Genomic DNA, 22,107 nt, shown 5'->3' with positions numbered 1-22,107 from the left:
GAGCTACAAGTTTCTACAACACACGTGTTTATTAAGAATGGTGAAACCTTCGGTAAGGATTTACCTTCAATATAAGGAAATGGACATTAAATAATTTGGCACTTTCAGTTACATCTCTCGTTTCCTTATCGCTCGATACATCTTCGGCTGACAATGTCGGTGGAAGTCTCTTCAAACTTCCGAGTTTTTTGTTGTTTTTTTCAAGTGGACCAATAATCACCGAAGAAGAATATAATGGGACAAACATACAGTTCCCACTAGTACCAGCTATATAACGGACCACTCCAGCAGAGCGCAGGCGTACTGGAGCTAGAGCTAAATACAACTGGGTTCGCCCAGATGTCCTAGAGGACATCGTTCAAGACTCACTATGTAGCGCCATTCATCCATCGACATAGTAGTTTCCACCTTCGGTTACGGTTGCGTTTCGTCAGGTGTCCCAACAGCACATAGTGTAAGTGTAAGAAGAGATACTGTAAAGATGTTGTGTAGTTGTGTAAGGGTATATGTTGTAATTAGTGTAGTTTTCTTGGTGTAGTGTATGCGTATAGTGTGTTCTGCAGCACAGTGTGTAACAGGAAGAAAAGCTGCAGAAGCTAGGGCCGTGGGGATGCCAAACCCCAAAGTCTTAAAGAATAAGATTCTTAAAATTAAAAAAAAAATATGAACGTTTCATTAATGATAGCATATCTAACAGATTTCATTTACTAGCGGAATCGATTACAGAAATTTCCGTTGGTAAATGAGTACTTTGTGATTTCCAGCATATAAGAAACAGTGAAATCGTAAAAACTAATCGACGCTGGAAATTTTATAAAGAGGACAACTAAGATCATCCATCACAATTGACTACACATGAGGGAATAACTTATGTAGATAGTCCGTAATCATAATTGCAAAAACTTTTTATATAAATCACTGTGTGAATCTACAACGCATTATTAGTATAGTGGATACTTTTCCAGAAACTGTTCGATTATACTTCTTAAATAGATTTTTTTTTTTTTTTTTTTTTTGTCTTCAGTCATTTGACTGGTTTGATGCAGCTCTCCAAGATTCCCTATCTAGTGCTAGTCGTTTCATTTCAGTATACCCTCTACATCCTACATACCCAACAATTTGTTTTACATACTCCAAACGTGGCCTGCCTACACAATTTTTTCCTTCTACCTGTCCTTCTAATATTAAAGCGACTATTCCAGGATGCCTTAGTATGTGGCCTATAAGTCTGTCTCTTCTTTTAACTATATTTTTCCAAATGCTTCTTTCTTCATCTATTTGCCGCAATACCTCTTCATTTGTCACTTTATCCACCCATCTGATTTTTAACATTCTCCTGTAGCACCACATTTCAAAAGCTTCTAATCTTTTCTTCTCAGATACTCCGATTGTCCAAGTTTCACTTCCATATAAAGCGACACTCCAAACATACACTTTCAAAAATCTTTTACTGACATTTAAATTAATTTTTGATGTAAACAAATTATATTTCTTACTGAAGGCTAGTTTAGCTTGTGCTATTCGGCATTTTATATCGCTCCTGCTTCGTCCATCTTTAGTAATTTTACTTCCCAAATAACAAAATTCTTCTACCTCCATAATCTTTTCTCCTCCTATTTTCACATTCAGCGGTCCATCTTTGTTATTTCTACTACATTTCATTACTTTTGTTTTCTTCTTGTTTATTTTCATGAGATAGTTCTTGCGTAGGACTTCATCTATGCCGTTCATTGTTTCTTCTAAATCCTTTTTACTCTCGGCTAGAATTACTATATCATCAGCAAATCGTAGCATCTTTATCTTTTCACCTTGTACTGTTACTCCGAATCTAAATTGTTCTTTAACATCATTAACTGCTAGTTCCATGTAAAGATTAAAAAGTAACGGTGATAGGGAACATCCTTGTCGGACTCCCTTTCTTATTAGGGCTTCTTTCTTATGTTCTTCAATTGTTATTGTTGCTGTTTGGTTCCTGTACATGTTAGCAATTGTTCTTCTATCTCTGTATTTGAACCCTAATTTTTTTAAAATGCTGAACATTTTATCCCAGTCTACGTTATCGAAAGCCTTTTCTAGGTCTATAAACGCCAAGTATGTTGGTTTGTTTTTCTTTAATCTTCCTTCTACTATTAATCTGAGGCCTAAAATTGCTTCCCTTGTCCCTATACTTTTCCTGAAACCAAATTGGTCTTCTCCTAACACTTCTTCCACTCTCCTCTCAATTCTTCTGTATAAAATTCTAGTTAAGATTTTTGATGCATGACTAGTTAAACTAATTGTTCTGTATTCTTCACATTTATCTGCCCCTGCTTTCTTTGGTATCATAACTATAGCACTTTTTTTGAAGTCTGATGGAAATTCCCCATTTTCATAAATATTACACACCAGTTTGTATAATCTATCAATCGCTTCCTCACCTGCACTGCGCAGTAATTCTACAGGTATTCCGTCTATTCCAGGAGCCTTTCTGCCATTTAAATCTTTTAATGCTCTCTTAAATTCAGATCTCAGTATTGTTTCTCCCATTTCATCCTCCTCAACTTCCTCTTCTTCCTCTATACCACCATTTTCTAATTCATTCCCTCCGTATAACTCTTCAATATATTCCACCCATCTATCGACTTTACCTTTCGTATTATATATTGGTGTACCATCTTTGTTTAACACATTATTAGATTTTAATTTATGTACCCCAAAATTTTCCTTAACTTTCCTGTATGCTCCGTCTATTTTACCAATGTTCATTTCTCTTTCCACTTCTGAACACTTTTCTTTAATCCACTCTTCTTTCACCAGTTTGCACTTCCTGTTTATAGCATTTCTTAATTTCCGATAGTTCCTTTTACTTTCTTCATCACTAGCATTCTTATATTTTCTACGTTCATCCATCAGCTGCAATATATCGTCTGAAACCCAAGGTTTTCTACCGGTTCTCTTTATTCCGCCTAAGTTTGCTTCTGCTGATTTAAGAATTTCCTTTTTAACATTCTCCCATTCTTCTTCTACATTTTCTACCTTATCTTTTTTACTCAGACCTCTTGCGATGTCCTCCTCAAAAATCTTCTTTACCTCCTCTTCCTCAAGCTTCTCTAAATTCCACCGATTCATCTGACACCTTTTCTTCAGGTTTTTAAACCCCAATCTACATTTCATTATCACCAAATTATGATCGCTATCAATGTCTGCTCCAGGGTAAGTTTTGCAGTCAACGAGTTGATTTCTAAATCTTTGCTTAACCATGATATAATCTATCTGATACCTTCCAGTATCGCCTGGCTTTTTCCAAGTGTATATTCTTCTATTATGATTTTTAAATTGGGTGTTGGCAATTACTAAATTATACTTTGTGCAAAATTCTATAAGTCGGTCCCCTCTTTCATTCCTTTTGCCCAGCCCGTATTCACCCACTATATTTCCTTCCTTGCCTTTTCCAATGCTTGCATTCCAATCTCCAACTATTATTAAATTTTCATCTCCTTTTACGTGTTTAATTGCTTCATCAATCTCTTCGTATACACACTCTACCTCATCATCATCATGGGCGCTTGTAGGCATATAGACGTTAACAATCGTAGTCGGTTTAGGTTTTGATTTTATCCTTATTACAATGATTCTATCGCTATGCGTTTTGAAATACTCCACTCTCCTCCCTATCTTCTTGTTCATCACGAAACCTACTCCTGCCTGCCCATTATTTGACGCTGAGTTAATTACTCTAAAATCACCTGACCAAAAGTCGCCTTCCTCTTCCCACCGAACCTCACTAATTCCTACTATATCCACATTTGTCCTACCCATTTCCCTTTTTAAATTTTCTAGCCTACCAACCTTTTTCAAGCTTCTAACATTCCACGCTCCGACTCGTAGAATGTTATTTTTTAATTTTCTGGTGACCCCTTCCTTAGTAGTCCCCACCCGGAGATCCGAACGGGGGACTATTTTACCTCCGGAATATTTTACCAAGGAAGGCGCCTCCATTATTGCTATGTGAAAATGCAGAGAGCCACATTTTCTTGGAAAAAAAGCAGCTGTAGTTTTCCATTGCTTTCAGCTGCGCAGTACTCAGAGGACTGAGTGATGTTGATACGGCCGTTTAAGTCGTCCTGACTCACGCCCCTAACAATACTGAAAGAGCTGCTGCCCTCTTTCAGGAATCATTCCTTAGTCTGGGTCTCAACAGATACCTCTCCGATATGGTTGCACCTTCGGTCCAGCTACTCTGTATCCCTGAGCACTCAAGCCCCCTCACCAACGGCAAGGTCTCATGATTCATAGAGGAGGTTAAATAGATTATTTTCATATAATTTATTATTAATTTATCAGAAAGAAATTAATTCATAACCAAAATAAATATCACGGACCAATTTAGTTAACATAAAGAAAACTTAAAGAAAGATTTGTAATAAATTCAACTAAATTATTAAAAAAAAAAAAAAAAAAAAAAAAAATACGCCAAGCGGATTCTTTAATTACCTTTCTACAACAGTTTACATACTTTTTTTTTCTACAACGGTTTGTATACTTTTCTACAACGGTTATTACAAAGAAGATATTTTTTAATTATGTAAATATTTTTATAAATTCTTAATAAACTAGACTGCGCCTGGAGTAATAGGTCAGTGTGCTTGCCTGTTTTTGTGTTTGATTCCCGACTAGGGTTACAGGAAATGTTTGACGAGTCAATCCCAATGTGGTGGATAATGATCTTATAGTTGATGGAATTAAATAACAATAAAAATGATTCTTATTTGCAAATTCTGAAAAATCTGTCAAAGATTAACAAAATAGAATTCTTAAATTTTTTCCATCGTACCAGTTTTGAAGAAGCTACTTTTTTTTAGATATTGTTAATGTTAAAATACTAATTTTAAAATAATAGTTATTCTTTTGAAGCTAAAAAGATAGATCTATACTTTAATAAATTTAAAGCCCTATCTATTTTTTTTTTTAATTTTCCCTTGAAAACATTTGCACAGAATTTTCTTGGGCATATTTTTGCGTAAACAAAAGTGTAATAAGGAACTATAAATACAATATAAGCACTTATTTTTGAACTTTCCTTATTTTTAATTAATCTCTGAGCTATTAATTTATATTAATTATGAACGTTTTACCCAAAATATTTTTAATTATAAATATTAGTTGAAAAATGAAAAAAGAAATTAAAGAAAAACAGATCATAATTATTATGCTGGCGATATTTGGAAGCTGACTAACATAAAATCAATTTAAAATAACCTATTCGCATAAACGCTAAAAGTAACCTTATGCGAATATTTCTTATATAATTTTACGCCTAACAAAGATTTCTTGCACAATAATAGCTGTATAATATTACAATCAATTTCCAGTAACAATAAAATATCGATACGATTCAACTTCCCATTCAAACATCGATTGCACCTAGCAACATCGATCAATAGTTAACATCGGTTATGTATGGGATCAAATTAACCGATTATCGTCGAATTAATCCCTTTTTTACACCATCTTATGTGTATTTTCCAAGATTGCTACTCGCTAGATCAGAACAAGCTTTAAAAAAAAATTAAAATCGCTAGAATCAGTTGCAAGTTTCTAGAGATTATTTATGCACTTCGTGGTTATATTTTAAAAGAAATTAATGCCTTATTTATTTAAAGTAATTCAGCTACATTCCTGTAACTAACTCGTGATCCCTTCAAATTAAAGTGCGAGTACAAACAGAATGTCTATTTTATCATAAAATTCTTCCGTTTCTTATTTTTCATATTTGTATAACGATTACCTTTTTACAAACGCACTTGTATGTAATGTTTTTGGTAATACGTGGACAGATCTCCACACAGTCTTATAATTACTTAATACATAAAATGTTCCGAAGGCAAATACGATAAATTTTCACCGATAAATCAGATTAAAAAAACCCAGAAAAAAGGGATAAAAGAGTAAGTATAGAAGTCAATAATTTCGAAATTACTGTCTGTAATTAAATAACGACAAATTTAAGGATTTTAGGCTTTAAGTTCCTTAATTATTTTTTTCTTGTTAATTGCATTTCTCTTAAACCGAAAAAGATATTCATTATAAATTATTTTTTTAAATTAAGTATTAAATTATTGTTGTACTATTCCATAATTATTTACTAAATATCATACAGTAATATTATTTATTACTGTAATAATCTTATATGTAAGACCACAGTAAAACCTATTCATAGATTTAATGAATAGATAATTAAATTATTTTTCTTAGTGAAGGTAAATTTCATTCATATAAATGTCATTGCCGTATGATATATAACAGAAGATTAATTTTATAAAATTCAAGGCTGAGAATAACAAAATTGTTTTTACATTAATTTGAAAAATCATAAGAGTTTTCTAGAAATCATGTTTGCATTCGTGGTTAGATTTTAAAAGAAATAATGCCAAGGGATTGAATAATCTTTATTTTTTTAAGTAAAAAATTTCTTAAATAGTTAAAAATACCGATTAATTTATTAAAAAAAATATTTTTTTAGACCGCTAGCATTTATTCCTTGAAAATAAATTTAAGGCTTTAAAATTTTTATAATTGTTAGGGAATGAAATTTTAGATTAGAACACTATGGTAAAAATATAATCGTTATTAAAATTTGGAGATTATTTAATATTCGAAAAAGATTACGTTTAATTATCTTTGAATTTAGATAACATTCCATTATTGTTTGCTCTTCACCGATTCTCCATAAATTTGGTTTTCAATACGGTTACTTATTTTAATAGAAAAATAAAATTATATTTGTAATAAATTTAAACATCACGAAATAAGCATTAATAATAATTTTAGAGAACACTTTTAAATAATCTTAGGAGATATGAAATACAAGATTGTCTCTCAAAAGTGGATTCATTATTAGTGTATAAATTATGTTTTTTTAGAATAAAAATATTGGTTGCTTGTTTTAATATTAATCATCAGTGTTAATAGAACTCTTTTTAAAACTAAAAAAATCTAATTTACTGCACATGAAATCTTCCTGACAGTACTGTCATTTAAGTAGTTTTATTGTCATGCTAGCTGCTCTCTGCTCTTTGGGGCGTAAAAGAAGATTCAGTTTTTGGAAACTGGTTTATTTGTCGTAACCGTGTAAAAATACGTAACTTCAGCTTTAGTTATAAAAGTCAGTAAAATTTTGCAAAATAATTGTAACTGTTTTTCACACAACTCATGAGGTACAGCCAAATGTGCGTTATTTTTAGTCTTGAAAATTTTCAAGACTATAAAAATATGTTCATTCATTTTTGCTTCCCTTACATTAACTGCGTATTACGAAAAATTACTGTAATTAAACGATTTTTTTTCTATTTGCTTGTCCGGTACTTTAATTATTCATTTCGATTTCTTATTTCTATTTCATGATTTTAAAGTTAGCCCTTGTACTGCTATCAAATACGCTGTTTGAATTTTTAAAATTGGTCGTACCATTCCGGAGATATAAGTAAATTTCGGAAAAATAACGAATAACCGAATGATCCAGCGAACATCTTTTTTATGCAAATGTTAGCACTCAACATTGAAGCCGTTTGAATTTTTAAAATTGGTCATATCGACTCGTAGATATTACTAAATTTCGGAATAAGATAATGTCCGGATAACCGGACAGCCGGATAATCCACAGTACAAAAGAAAAAGATAAAAACCACCCTTGCAATAAATTGAAACTTTTTACCGAATTAAATTTTTTTGTATACTTATGAGGTCCTTAATCTTGCATTTCAAAGAAATCAACTCCTTTTTTTATACATATATAGATTAGGGATCATTCTTTTTTTTTACAAAAAAGATTGTTTAGGAGCAAGTATGATTTATCTACGTGGAACTCTAAGGAAAATTCGATCTTCAACTCCATGCAAAAAATGAAATCAAAACGGATTCTGTCAAGCCTAAATTTTCGTTCGATTATTTTCCTACTACATGAAGTTTCTTTTATATTTCAATATAAGACATCTTTTTCCTATATACAACTCTATGCCTAAACATATTTATGTTGAGCTAATGTTTTTTACAGACTATTTATATTAGATATCAACGAAAGAGATGTGATGAACAAAATGTATCACAATTTATTTTTAGTATTCTTAATACTGTTTCGTATCTTACTGAATTCATCCTGTAGGATAAAAACGACATATCTCGCATTAAAATGGGATCCCTGCAGAAAAAAAGAATCGACCAAGTAAACCATTTCGTTAATCGATTTATTTTCAATCGAAAACATATGGGACTTGACCGGTCTATTTATTATTTAACAAGTATACACATGACCACCACAAGACATGTTCTAACGAATCGGGATTCTCCGTTAGTGATCGGTACATTTCGGTGCCTACTTTTTGGTTATAGTTCATTATTTTATGCAGAAAAACAATCACATAAATTAAAAAAAAAAAAAATATTAATATATATTTCGCATATATATCGATTAAAGAAAAATATATGTATATTACAAGTATAAATAATAACAAGTACAAGTAATAAATATATAATAATATGACAAGTATACACCTGACCACCACGAGACATGTACTAACGAATCGGGATTTTCCGCTAATCGGTACATCCCGGTGGTAAGCTAAGGGGGGATGGACACACACACAGACAGGCAGACACACATACACATGCCCTTTAGTAGGGTAGGATAGTGCAGTTAAAATAGAATTATATTTTATTGTGATTAAATATAATTTTCATAATTTTGTGCATTTCAGTACACAACAGAGACAGTCGGAACCGACTGCAAAGTATTCAAAATGTACTGGTCCCGAAATAAAATTTGACAATATTCGCTTACGTCGCAAGGGGCAGAGTGGATATTATCTTCATCTGATATTATATACCATCTTGGTATTATCTATTCTGTCTGTATTAGCGAGTAGGTCGTAAAATCTACAGTTCTATATCTCAAAATAAAACTCCAGTACAAATATCAGTTAATTGTTAATATAGTTATTATGGTTAATCGACTGAATGGAAAAAACGATTAATTTTCATTTAAAAATAATTAAAATTTAAATGTACTAGTAAAATAAAATAATTTAAATCAAAATAGTTTGGTATATTCCTCTTTTATTCATTGTTTTACAGAATACAACAAGGAGGAATAAATATGGAACTCCAAACGGTCGATCATTCAAGCAAAGCAGACCTCGGTGCTGCAGAAGATCAAAGAAAAGTTCGCGGATCACGAAGGAATCTGTATATGGCAGCTATAAGTGGTAAGACTTTTCATATTTTTAAAAATAAATGTAACTCAGAATGTAGAATTAAGCATATGCATATATGTTTTTGCACATGTTTAATGCTATATTACTTAACAACCAATAACCGACATTATTTAACGTTTCGGTTGAAATGGCGTAGACTTTCAGATAAATTTAAATGTAATTTTTTACTATGCAAGCTATAAGCGATCTAAATTTTGAAAACTGAATTTCTGCTGGTCTTTGGAGTTAAATATGAGTTCAATTTCATTTTTTTCTTCTTTAGTGAAATTCATAGTCGATCGTGAAATCAGTGATTTTTTTTTTTGTTCTACTGCTTGAAATGATCATCCGTTTGATCATAGAAACGCAACATTTTTACTTTAGCAAATTTGTCCGCATCTATCTATTCATTTTAATTTTGTTTAAATCTATTCAAATTTTTATTTCATTTGTATTGTACTGCTTACACTACTTAGTACTGAGGAACAATTGATAAATTTTGTTGAATTCCTTTTTTAAAATATTATTCGAGTTAACTAAACGTTTTTGGCTAACCGTTTGAATTTTCAAATTCAAACGATTAACCAGAAATTTTAAAGAGGGTACTCAGGGAGTTAACCGATTGAAGTACCCGTTTGTCTGTTGTCAGGAATCTTTGTCTGTCGGTAAAATACTTACTACCTTCTCTTACAAAATATCGTTTTCTCTTTATTTGTGCTTCTCCATAGCCGCACAACCGAATTTCATTAAATTAAATCAAAATGTAAGGCTACTCTGGCTGTTGATGGCGATCCAACTACAGTCAACTAATCTGCAATTCGAATTTAATTTAATCAGCAGGAGGCCGGGTATATGCGAGATAAGGGTTAATCAAGTAGAACCATTTGACATTCGCAATGTGGAGAGGAGACTGCCCTTGGTTTCACCTTGATGGCATTTTAATCCCTCATACTGAAATTGTATGGTACCTAGGACTTAACTGGATTGTCGTTTTGATGCGGAAGGTTCACGCGAGGAAGAAGAGAAAGCAACTTAAGATGAAATTCAATCAAATTTACTGGTTGCTGGGCAGGAGGTCTGAGTTATCTTTGACTAATAAGCCGCTTTTATATTCAGCATATGGCGGGCGTCCTACTTTGGGACACGGCAAGCAAGATAAATATTGAAACGAATATTTAGATCTACAGTACGTCAAGGAAGAACTACAACGTTTCAGTTTGAAATATGAACTTCTGGTAATTTCTACTAAATTACCACGTTAACCGCTAGGCCGTAAACCATTTGGACAACACTGAGGATGTTAGAAGACTTAAGCGGCTACTTGTTCTGGACCTAAGTAACTCTATAGTGAAATTAAAATTCTTCCCTCTCTGTTTCTGTTTTCACATTAATTTTAACCTTTTTTTTGTTTACTCTTTTCTTTTCTAAGTGTTTCATCAACGTGCCATTTTTGAAATTCTTTTTATTGTTATATATTTTCTATTATACTTTTACCTTCTACCCTCAGAAGTTCATAACACTAGAATGTAATTTTTGAGAAATCTCAATGGGGATTCCTTTTTAATGTGAAGCTATACGACTTAATTTACTCAAGGTTGAAGCAAAAATATGTAACCGATTGTAAATAAAAATTAGAAAAAAAATTGAGTTACAGATATACTGATAATGCCGTTCACTTTCAATCTCTTCTACGATCAACATAGAAAACGACAGAGAGGTTTCGTTTTGTATAAAAAGTTAAAAAAATTTATAAATTTTTATCCTTTTCATCTTATCATAAGGTTTTGTTTTAATTAATTATATATGAAAATATTAAATATATAACATCAGACAAATTAAGGGGAAATAGTAGATTAAATATTTCTTTATAAGTCGTAGTACTGTAACGTCTAATTACATTTTAACATGATAAGCTAATATCTATTAATGAACTTTTTTTAATGGCCTTCATCCTAACCCTTCGAAAAATAGAAAGCCTAATTCTTTAAGATTTAAACTGTAATTAAAATGTGAATAGATTATTTCAAAGAGTATAAATAATAATAGTAGTAAGTGAACAGATTAAAAGTACAGGTTTATTATGAAAGTCTCTTTTGGCGTTAAATTATACAAAATTTTAGCGAGTGGGCCGACCGGGAACCAACATATTGCATGCCATGTAGAGCGGTATGATATAACTTAAGCCGAACACGATAATTCGTTTCATCGTATGTCGTAGCAGCATAATATCCTTGCAGTCATCAGGTTCATAATTATCGAAAATATAATTAAATATGCTAAATTCTTACTGATATTTACCGTAAACTTAAATTTTGCTATATTCTTATATCAAATAGCGAAAGAATAAAATTCATTATCTCCATTTTCAGAAATAATCTTGCAGTCAGTGTAGTTTCTGAAAAAATGCTTATAAAGCTTCAAATATTTTACCGATGTTGATCAGTTTCTAAAACTAAAAAAAGAACAAACAATTCATACCGCGTAAGATATGGATTATCTTAATTTTATCTTTTTAGAAGATAATTCAAAAGAGCTGTTACAAGAGATTTAAATCAACATGTTATTTAGTTGTTCGGAATTCTAAATTCATAATTTATGAACATTAAAATTTCTAAAATATTCTGAAATGTATTTTTAGTTTAAAATAATCTACTTTTTTATTTATTTGTTTGTTTTTTTTTTCATTACTAAGTTAAAATGATCTGCTTTTTAATAATTATAGTTTATATAAAATAACATCTTCATATAATTTATTAAGTGCTCTTTAAATTTTCTTTTATCTTGATTTTCGTGATTGTTGCGACTATGTTAATTGTTTTTAACACTTGTATTTTTCGTTACCGAAATGTATAATATTTAACATATATGTACCTATAAACATACAATTGAAATTCTTTTTTCTCTGATGACTAACGTGTCGATTTTCGGCCAATTTTAGTATTTTCTTTCGAAAAACTCACTCGATTGCCCGCCATTCTTTTTATTTATCATTTACTTATTAGTGTTCGGTTCAAACAGAGCAAATTTTTTATTACTATTTCATCAAACTGTGTAACCGTTCTAGAGTTACAGGGATGAAAATAAATATATGTACACTCATACCTTCATGATCGCCAAATATTATTCATTTCAGCAGCTGAGTAAAATAACATTGCTCTTAGGCTTTTTTTCTCTAATTATGTTCACGATATTGCAAGTTCCTGGGACAAATAGACTGGTGTATCTTACGTAAATCCATACACATGATATTCAGTAGAATATAACCGGCACTTCGATGATATATCGGATTTACTAGTGAAAGCGATGAAAACTTTATTCCTAATTTTTCTTAGTCAGCTGGTTAGGTATACTTCTTATTTATGAGAATACTATGTCAATTTTGGTAGCAATTTGTGTGTTGTGTCAGGTCACCTGCATCTATTTGATGTGGCATCTATCACATAAATGATTCTTATTTCCCAAATTCTAATACTGTTTTCTTTGACGGTTTTAGCTATTTATTTCACTTCACTTCATTGTATGCGTTCTCAAGATCAGCAAACGCCACATTAGGTAAATTTATTCTCTCTGTCCACTAAGATTAATCTGTGACTTAATAGTCTTTTACAAACTGTTTCTAAATCTGAATTCATCTTCATCTAATTTAAGCGCAATCATGTTCTGATAATTTGTAAATTATCACAATGAATATTTTATAATAATTATGAAATGTCAATATAACAGCCGTGATAGTTTGTACAATTGTACAAGGTTTGTACGAAGTTTCTGCTTTTTCTTTGACGCAGTACTTCTATTGTAATCTAATAATACTTTGTCAGATCGATATAGTGTCCGGGCTAAAGGTATCCAAAAGTAACAGCTTATATTAAGAGAACCAGCAAATATAATTTAATAATTATTTTATTTTTAATAAACACATTAACTCACAGAGTTTTAATGTAGGTTAGTCAAGTTAAATGTGTGCACCTTTTGTAGCTCGGCAAACACTAGACGGTAACCCGGTTGGTCTAGGGGTGAACGCGTCTTCCCAAATCAGTTGGTTTGGAAGTCGAAAGATCCAGCGTTCAAATCCTAGTAAGTCAATTATTTTTATACGGATTTGAATACTAGATCGTGGATAACGACCAACAGCTTCAATAATTCTCTGTTTTATATCGTCCAAATCTCGAATTTTTCTTTGGTACAGACAACGTTTAATAAATCCCCAAGCAAAGTAATCCAAAGGAGTGATATGTAGCAATCTCGGTAGTCATACAGTTGGACCTCCTTCTTTGACCCAACATCCGGAGAAAGTATTGTTCAAGAACAAAGTTAACAAGAAACTGTTGGACCACAATCTCGTTGGAAACTTAAGCCTGCAGGAATCTGAGGAACAGCAAAGTTCTCAAGTACGTCGAGGTACGTGTGTCATATCACAGTGGGTTTCATGAAAAAAAAAACCCGACGATGACGCCATTTCTGTGCAGTCCTAATCAGACATTGACTTTCAGTGTGTCCCTTTCATCTTCGATTACTGTATAGGAGTTTTCAGTATTCCAAATACAACAATTGTATCTGTTAATTTTCCCGTACAAATGAAAGCTTGCCTCATTCAAAAATAACAACGTATCAAGATAATAGGATTGTTTTCGACATGGTGCATTACCTCTGCAGCAAACTGATATCGTAGGCGGCGATCATTTGTTTTACTGTGATGACGGAGTTGTAACTTGTACGCTCGTAAACGGAGCCGCTTATGAACAATGTCGTGAACTGTAAAACGAGGAATATGCAGTTCGCAACTGGCCCGCTTAATTGACTTTCTAGGACCGGCAGTTAAGTAAATGTGATTTAAGTGAATGGATCGCGTTTACGATCCACAATCTCATACTTACTTAAACTTTTGGATGATTTCCAGTTTGTGAAACAACCTTCCAATCTCTCAAAGTCGTATCCCACTGAAAAAACTTGGTTGTAAGAGGACTGACATTCAACAGCGTACACGCTGTTGAACATACGTAACTGATTGAAACTTCACTAACCAAAGCACGCACTATACCTTCCGTTGTGGGGGTCCACATCTCGATTGACTACAATTGCGTTGCGAGTCGGTTTGCCTGCGCATGCGCAGACCTTGAGAGTATTCCGCATACAGAACAAATCTTGGAAATATTTCCTGTCGATTGAGCCTATGTTTAAGAGATTACGACGACTGGTTTTTTTTTAAATATAGGCCATTACTTTTGGATACCTTTAGCCTGGACACTCTGTATTTTAACTTCTAATATGTACTGCTAATTCAGACCCTTTTACTAAACAGATCAGATTTTATCTTTAAACAGTGTTCTCCGAAACATTATCATCCACTACTCCATTACACATTATCGCCATGTTTTCATGGCGATCATGTCATAAACATGTCGTATCTGTTATATAGTCTTTTCTTTAATTATTTCAATGTATCATTTCTTTCTTTAGTTTTTAACAGTTGTTAATTGTATCAGAATATAATACTTATAGGTTTTATTTCTCTAAAAAATATTCTTTTATTCTACTTACTGTAGGACATATACCATATCTAAACTATTTTTCTACATCACAATCTTCTTTTCAGTTTTCTTCATTTCTCAAAAGCTTTCACTGTCTTTCTATTGCTATCTTTTATGTAATGTAATTATATAGTAATGTATATTTTCATTACTTTTCTGTATATTACATTATTTTTCTGTATATTTACAATGTATGTAGTAATGTATATTTTGGTAACTTTGACTTTCTACAATCTCCTTCTTTTAGGCTTTTCCATTCTTCTTTTTTAAATATAAAGAAATGAAAAAAATTGTCTACATTTTCTACATAATTGTCAATCATGTTTACTATGATCATCAGTTCTACAGTACTTGCATTGACACTAACTTTTATACTGCCCCTATGGTTTCAAAAAAGGATGTTCACTCTAGTTTAATTTTGTATACGATTCTAAACGCATAACTCCTCTTTTCCTTTCTTTAACTGGGCCTTTACCCTCTGACTTTTTTCTTTTCTTTTTACGAGTAAAAAATTTATATTCCATTATTCTAAAATTTTTCATCTTAGAGCCTGATTGGAGATATATTTATTTCTTTGCATATCTTTTTTTCATTTTTTCATCTCTGAAAATGGCAAGGTTGGTGTATTGGCTTGCAGTATACAAGCAAGACAAACAAACATACAAAATGTTATAGATAACTGGAGATTTAGATGCAAATTTGAATACTTAATTTTTTACAAACAACAGAGCACTAAAGTGAATGGTATTTTTTGGACAATACATAAGTAATATCTTTGTATTGACACTGCTGTAACTTCAGGTTATGTGCATTTGTGATGCAAGCTGCAATTCCTTTTTCAATATTCCAGTGAAATGGATTTAATTTTCTATCTTGAGAGTGATTTTACTACTGTTTTTTTTTTTTTTTTTTAATATTGCGTAATAAAAATATGTTCCTTGATTTAAATACATTATCTTTTAATACATGTTTTATTTATTTTAAGAAAAATAAAATCTATAAAATAAAAGTAAGGAAAGAAAGGAAACATGAATAATAATTCGAACATGATGTTAAGGAAATCACACCTTTTAGTTTTATTTAGTGGATAGACAAATGACAGCTGTGCAATTAAACAAATAAATCAAAATTGTGTGACTAAAATAAAAAATATAATTAAAAAATGTTGAAAGATAAAAATTAATTCTTTAAAGGACAGCTCAAGAAAGGTTTGTTTATTATGGCCTAGACTGTGGCTACCAGTGTTCTTTGGTGGTTGGGTTTCAATTAACCGTACATCTCAGGAGTGGTCGATCTGAGACTGTACAAGACTACACTTCATTTACGTTCATACATATTATCTTCATTCATCCTCTGAGTAATACCATATGATGGTTCCAGAGGTAAACAGATAAAGAGAGAGAAGCCTTGCAGATTTCAAAGATTTAGTTGAAATATTTATTTTGTTGTCTGACATAGATGAGAACATTATTTTCCATATATTTATGCTAGTCTGTAGATGGTAAACAACTATCCACATTTAACAAAGTAGTCTTAATGGTCTCACAATAACTATTTATGCTTATTAAAACCAAAAGAGAAAAAAAATTATTGATTTTTAAAAGAAAGAAAAAACACTGAATTACTCTTTTTTCTGTTAATGCTCATATAACATGTGATGAAAAATTTAATCTTGAAAAATGTCTGCGTTAAATTACCTTAACTAAAGAAATAATTTTTGTATAAGACTTAATAAAAATAATCTGTATCGATAAAAGATAATTCATAAAACTGAACAGTTATAGGCTAAGATATAATAAACATTTTTCTGAAACAGTCTTGTCTTAGGTTATGGAAAAGCAATTACACCAAACTTTGCATAAAAATGAAAGGGTAGACAAAGTTAAAATTCTTACTATTATGCTTATTAAGTTAAATTCCTATTATAATTATTTTTTACAAAAAAGTCATGTACAAGACTGAATGTAGCATAATAGTAAAGATAATTTGAGAGAAAAAATATAACACTCTTTTTTTACATACTATGGCAAAAGGATCTACACTGCACAAGGGATCCATATACAATATAGCAAGGGAGAGAATTTGCAGTTTTTCCTCTTCTAACAAAAATTCTTGAAACAGAGACATGTTTCTTCTAAAAAATTTTCTAAAGCCTATTGTTATAAAACTAAGTTTTGACTTACGGTTTTTCTTATCATAAAAATTAATCTGTTAGTGTTCAAAATTTTAGTCAAGTTATTTCCCCTTTTTCCAAAAAATCAACAGTTTTGACCAAAATGATTATTATGCATTCTGCTGCAAAGCAACATTAACTCATCAAAGTAACTTACCATAATCAGTAACATATATGCACTAATAATAGATTCCAGTACTTATAGTGATTAACTGTTTTTATATCAAACACATGAACCATAAATAATTCCAAATGGAGCAGTCCCAAGCTTTCTCCTATGTAATGGATGAGTAATCTACATACTTAATTATCATAAAGATATAAATGTAAATAAAAATGTTTAGTTTTTACTGGAAGTAATTAATTCCAAAGTCATTAAATTTTCAAATATTTTTTTACTTAACTGAAAAACGCAATATTTTGGTATAATTTATGTATATATTTATGTCACGAATTTTATAAAGTAATGTGAATACGCTTGATAAGCTTAGCAGGACAGTAGCTTTATGTAATTGATACATGAGATACCCCAGTGCTAAATATAACATGAACACTACCACAGCTCTCTAATCTCAGATATTAATAAAGAATTATTACATTTTAATACGGGTAAACTGAATTAGGAAAAAACAATTCTATTAGGAATCCTGATTAAGAAACTTCGAAGAAAGGAAACCGAAACGAAATTTAGTATTGGCACATCAGCAATGAGCTGAGCAATCAGTTAGAGAGAATCTCTGAGAGAACAGAGTTATCTGTTATAGGTAACTGCACTCCAGTACTTGATACTGTTGACAAGGTTCAGAGAGAGTTGAGTGTTTTCATCTGTCTTGATCTGCAGCGAACTTGGCGCTCTCGGCGTGTGGATGCTGTTTTGCGTGGACATCCCCTGTCCTGCCCAAGCTGAAAGCTCCTGGCTCATTCATTCCAATGGATGACATCCTTGGTTCCTGGGTTGGTTCACTGCTTATGCTGGGAAGTGCAGTTGGTCCATTCATCGCTGGAATCATGATAGATGCTGTTGGCCGCAAATGGACGCTACTGGTTGACACAGTGGTCCTCCTCATCGCCTGGACTGTCCTCGGTACTGCCAAATCCGTCTGGGCTCTCTTCCTTGGAAGGTTTCTTTCAGGAATCTCTCTTGGAGTCATCTTTATGGGAGTTCCACTGTATATTGCAGAAATTTCTGAGGTAAAGAAATATTTTATTATTATTTCCCAATAAATAAACTATTTAATTTTTTACTTCAAATTCTTAGTTATCAAATTATGTTGACCTTTTCCTAATGTTTGGAAGTGTTAAACATTAAGATGTGGATTTCTGAAATGAAAATCTTTTATGAATGTAAAATCAACAAATACATATATACAAATTATAGTCTGAAATAAGTAATTAAACAACAAAACAAAATAAAACATATCTTACCTTTGTGTAACTGCTGAAATGTTTTCGACTGCTTCAACAGTTGATTGTGTTTCTTTTTCTATAAATTGTCCATTATTGAATTTATCTTTAGAATACCATTTCTAGGTTATATAACTGAAACAAAAAATGAACATGCATTTGTATGGCAAGTTTATTTCTAGCCTACAGTGTAATTGTAGTATAGCCAACTTAGACACCACATGCTTGAATTTAATTTGATATTCCATTAAATATAATTATGTGTATCTTTTATTTATTATATTGTAAGGTGAAGTATTATACACACATTACCATTATCTTAATTAATGTTTAAGAATGAGTAGAAATTCTTATAATCTATATTTATTATCAATACTTTAGTTATTCTACCCAACAGAAGTCAATTTTTAAAAAATTTAATTAGATGCTTCTAAATTTTTTCTGTAGTTGTAAGTAAAAGACTTATATTTTTATCATAATTTCAACTGTAGTATTAAAAATGCTTTAATAAATTAATACCATTTCTTAATCTGGTAATCATTTGGACTTTTACATGATACATATTTATTCGAATGATTTTTTTAAAATGATTTATGATGTTTTTTGACTTGCCTGACACTGAATGACAATCATTGTCAGGTATAGGTTTGATTACAGACTACAATGAATGATACTGTAAGGTATATTCAGATATTAATTATAGAGATTCCAGGCACATTAATTAAGCAGAAATCGGAAATTTTAAAATGTGTCATATTTTTTTTACTTCCTTGTATGAAGTAAAAGGTATTATTATCATGAAAAATTTTTATTTCCAGATTTCAATGGAAATTTCCATTTTGACTATCCCTGAATCTATTTTGACTAGTTTCAGCATGACATCTGTATGTACATATTTATGTATGTATGTACATACATACGTATGTATCTTGCATAACTCAAAAACGATTAGCCGTAGGATGTTGAAATTTTGGATTCAGGACTGTTGTAACATCTAGTTGTACACCTCTCCTTTGATTGCAATCAACTGAACCAAAAGTATCTAAAAAAGCCCAAAATCCAAAAAAAAATAGATTTTGGAATTTCTCTTAACTGCAGTAAAAAGCCCTCATTGAGAGCTTTTCAACGATATATCATAAGTGGTACTTATTTTCATTGATTCCAGAGTTATGGCCAAATAAAATTTTAATTGATAAATATTTAGATCTTGAGGGAAGGCACATCAGTTCTAATCAGACTTCATCTCTTTTTTTTTAACTTTTTTTTATTTAAACATATTGATCTATTAATAATTATTAACCTTTCATTGAAAAAAAAAGTATTATGAATAATAATTCAATAACAAAAAAAGAAATGAAAAAATATCAGAAGTTTTTAATGAAAAAAAATTTTTATGTACTTTTCATTTTAAAAAAATGTGTGAATGTAATTTAATAGGCATACAAGAAGTCATGTGCTGTTCACACAGATTTTTAATTAAAGGTGTAAATAATGTTTTTCTTTTGCGATTTTATAGGGCATTCACATCCATAAAAAATTGTTCACATCACCCATATATAAACATACGAGTATAAATGAGATTACATTCATATAAACATATGAGGCATTATATGATTTTAGTGTTTCCTTAGTTATTACAGCTATCATATATACTATACATAAAGAATTTATTTTGCTGATAGCAATCACAAAGGAAAAAAATATATTTTCAACCATTAAGAGCAGATTGATTTCATGAATTACAAACAAGAAACAAAAATTATGTTTATTTGATCAGTAACCAGATGCAGGTCATAATAAGCTGATGGTCTCCTCCATACCAACCACTTACCAATGTCTTACACTTTTTCTTACAGAAAAAGCGTAAGACACTGGAAAACATTTTTTAACTTTTTTTTGCATGTTAATGCAAAACAAAGTTCATAGTTCAAATATGATATTATCTTCTTTATATGTGCAGATGATTTAATTTGATTTTAATAAAGTTTGGTGTTAAATAATTTATTTAAATGTTGTTTTGCAGGACAAAGTGAGAGGGGCTTTAGGAGCCGTTATCGAATTTTTTCTTTCTGCTGGATTCTTGTTAGAGTATTGCGCTGGCCCATTTCTATCCTACAATAATTTAATACTTGCTTCAATTATCCTTCCTATACTCTTCATTCTAACATTTATGTGGATGCCAGAATCTCCTCACTATCTTCTTGCTTCAGGTCGCAGAAATGATGCTATTACTTCATTACGTTGGCTTAGGGGAAATATTCCAATGGATGCAATTGAAAAAGAAATAGCTCAAATACAGGTATAAGACCTAATGCAAGAGCAACGCAAAAAATTATTTTTTATTAATATTTTTCTAGTGCAAGTATGTAAATTTAAAATTAATTATGTTATGAAATTAGATTCTAATTTTTTGAGTGTGATTTTTAAAAAAAATCTTATTTATCAGTATTTAAAATAAATTTTTAAATCTGCTGATATATTTATTGATGTAATGTTCCTAATAACAAATGCCACATTTTGAATGTAAAATATAATAACAGCACCTGGTGCATTATAGACCTTAAGATAAAAAAGAAAATATAAGTGAACATTGAACTAATGTTACAGCTACCTCACTGCACTTCACTGAACTTTAACATATTAGAAACAAAAATAATGTATCTAGGTATTAAATGAAGCATTTAGTAGGACATGAAGTATGCACATGTTTATTTGTGGATGAAATATGTATGACATAGTAAGAATAAAAAATTTTTAATATAAAAATAACCAAGAGAAATCATCTGAAAATGGTGTGCATATAAAATATGTTGTTAGTTTATAGTCTAAACTATAAAACTGTAGAAAAAACTTGCTCTAGGGCCTAAGTCTTTGCATAGAACTAAAAAATAAAACAAGTTTAGAATATTAGAACAAAATATTTTCTTTTTTTTAAGTTACTATGTACTGTAAATACTTTTTTCAATATCATTGCAGTTCATACATTGAAGATGTCATCTCAATTTTCAAATTAGAAATACAAATACTGTGTTCATTTGCAACAGCAATTTACAAACTGCAGCTTATGAAAATCAATGTATTAAATGCGTCTTTTACATGTTAAACCCAACATATAGACTGAGTGAAAAGTTATGCAACCTATGTGTAAAAAATATGGAAACTAATATTCAAAAACTTCATTAAATTTTAAGAAAGAGATAAATTAAGGAAAAAACGAAATCAGCTTTACGAACATCAGCATGTTTCTTTATTTTAGCAACCACTTCTTTAACAATTGCAATGCTGATATGGAATATTTTGACTTCAGTATTCTGTTTGATTCTAACAAACTATGTAAGAATTATTTCTGAACACCTTTTTTTTTGATAACCCTAGAAAAAATAATTTGTAGGGGATAAATTTGGTATCTTTGGTGTTCACATATCACAGAAAATGAAATCACATAAGAGCAAAATTTTATTATTTTCTGTATGGCTGATGCACTGGTTTTTTGTAATCAGCAATCATGTTCATCTTCTTCCAGTAGCTCTGTGAAGTCAGTTATAATCTGAACACTGGTAGCATTCAAATGTTACTTTTACAAAAAATATTGAAGGCACAATTCTCTTCTTATAAATTGTGCACCAAACTGTCTTTTCAGAATGCAATGTAGTTTAGTGGAAAATACGAGAGTTCTCTACACTCCATATTGGTTGTTCAGACTGTTTTATAGACATTTAGATGAAACTATACCTAATCACCAAAGAAACTGTTATCCATGATCTGAATATTTCCA

The 22,107-nt window shown here is 30.8% G+C and overlaps 1 protein-coding gene across 2 annotated transcripts in view; it reads left to right on the top strand.

The window, feature by feature from the left end:
- LOC142334250 (facilitated trehalose transporter Tret1-like) overlaps nucleotides 1-22,107 on the top strand; it is a 92,713-nt gene that overhangs the window by 51,879 nt on the left and 18,727 nt on the right. The window contains exons 3-5 of one of the 2 annotated variants that reach the window (XM_075382123.1): nucleotides 9,109-9,239; nucleotides 17,770-18,119; nucleotides 20,356-20,631. In XM_075382123.1, coding sequence (XP_075238238.1) covers nucleotides 9,131-9,239; nucleotides 17,770-18,119; nucleotides 20,356-20,631 — 735 coding nt within the window. In that variant the 5' untranslated portion in view covers nucleotides 9,109-9,130. Of the gene's footprint in view, nucleotides 1-9,106; nucleotides 9,240-17,692; nucleotides 18,120-20,355; nucleotides 20,632-22,107 lie in introns of those variants that run through there. The other variant, XM_075382124.1, reaches the window with a different exon arrangement.

Source organism: Lycorma delicatula, chromosome 1 (genome assembly GCF_047948215.1).
Source record: "Lycorma delicatula isolate Av1 chromosome 1, ASM4794821v1, whole genome shotgun sequence".
Lineage (NCBI taxonomy): Eukaryota > Metazoa > Arthropoda > Insecta > Hemiptera > Fulgoridae > Lycorma > Lycorma delicatula.
Note: the sequence above shows the minus strand (reverse complement) of the source record. Positions and strands in the feature narration are given on the sequence as shown.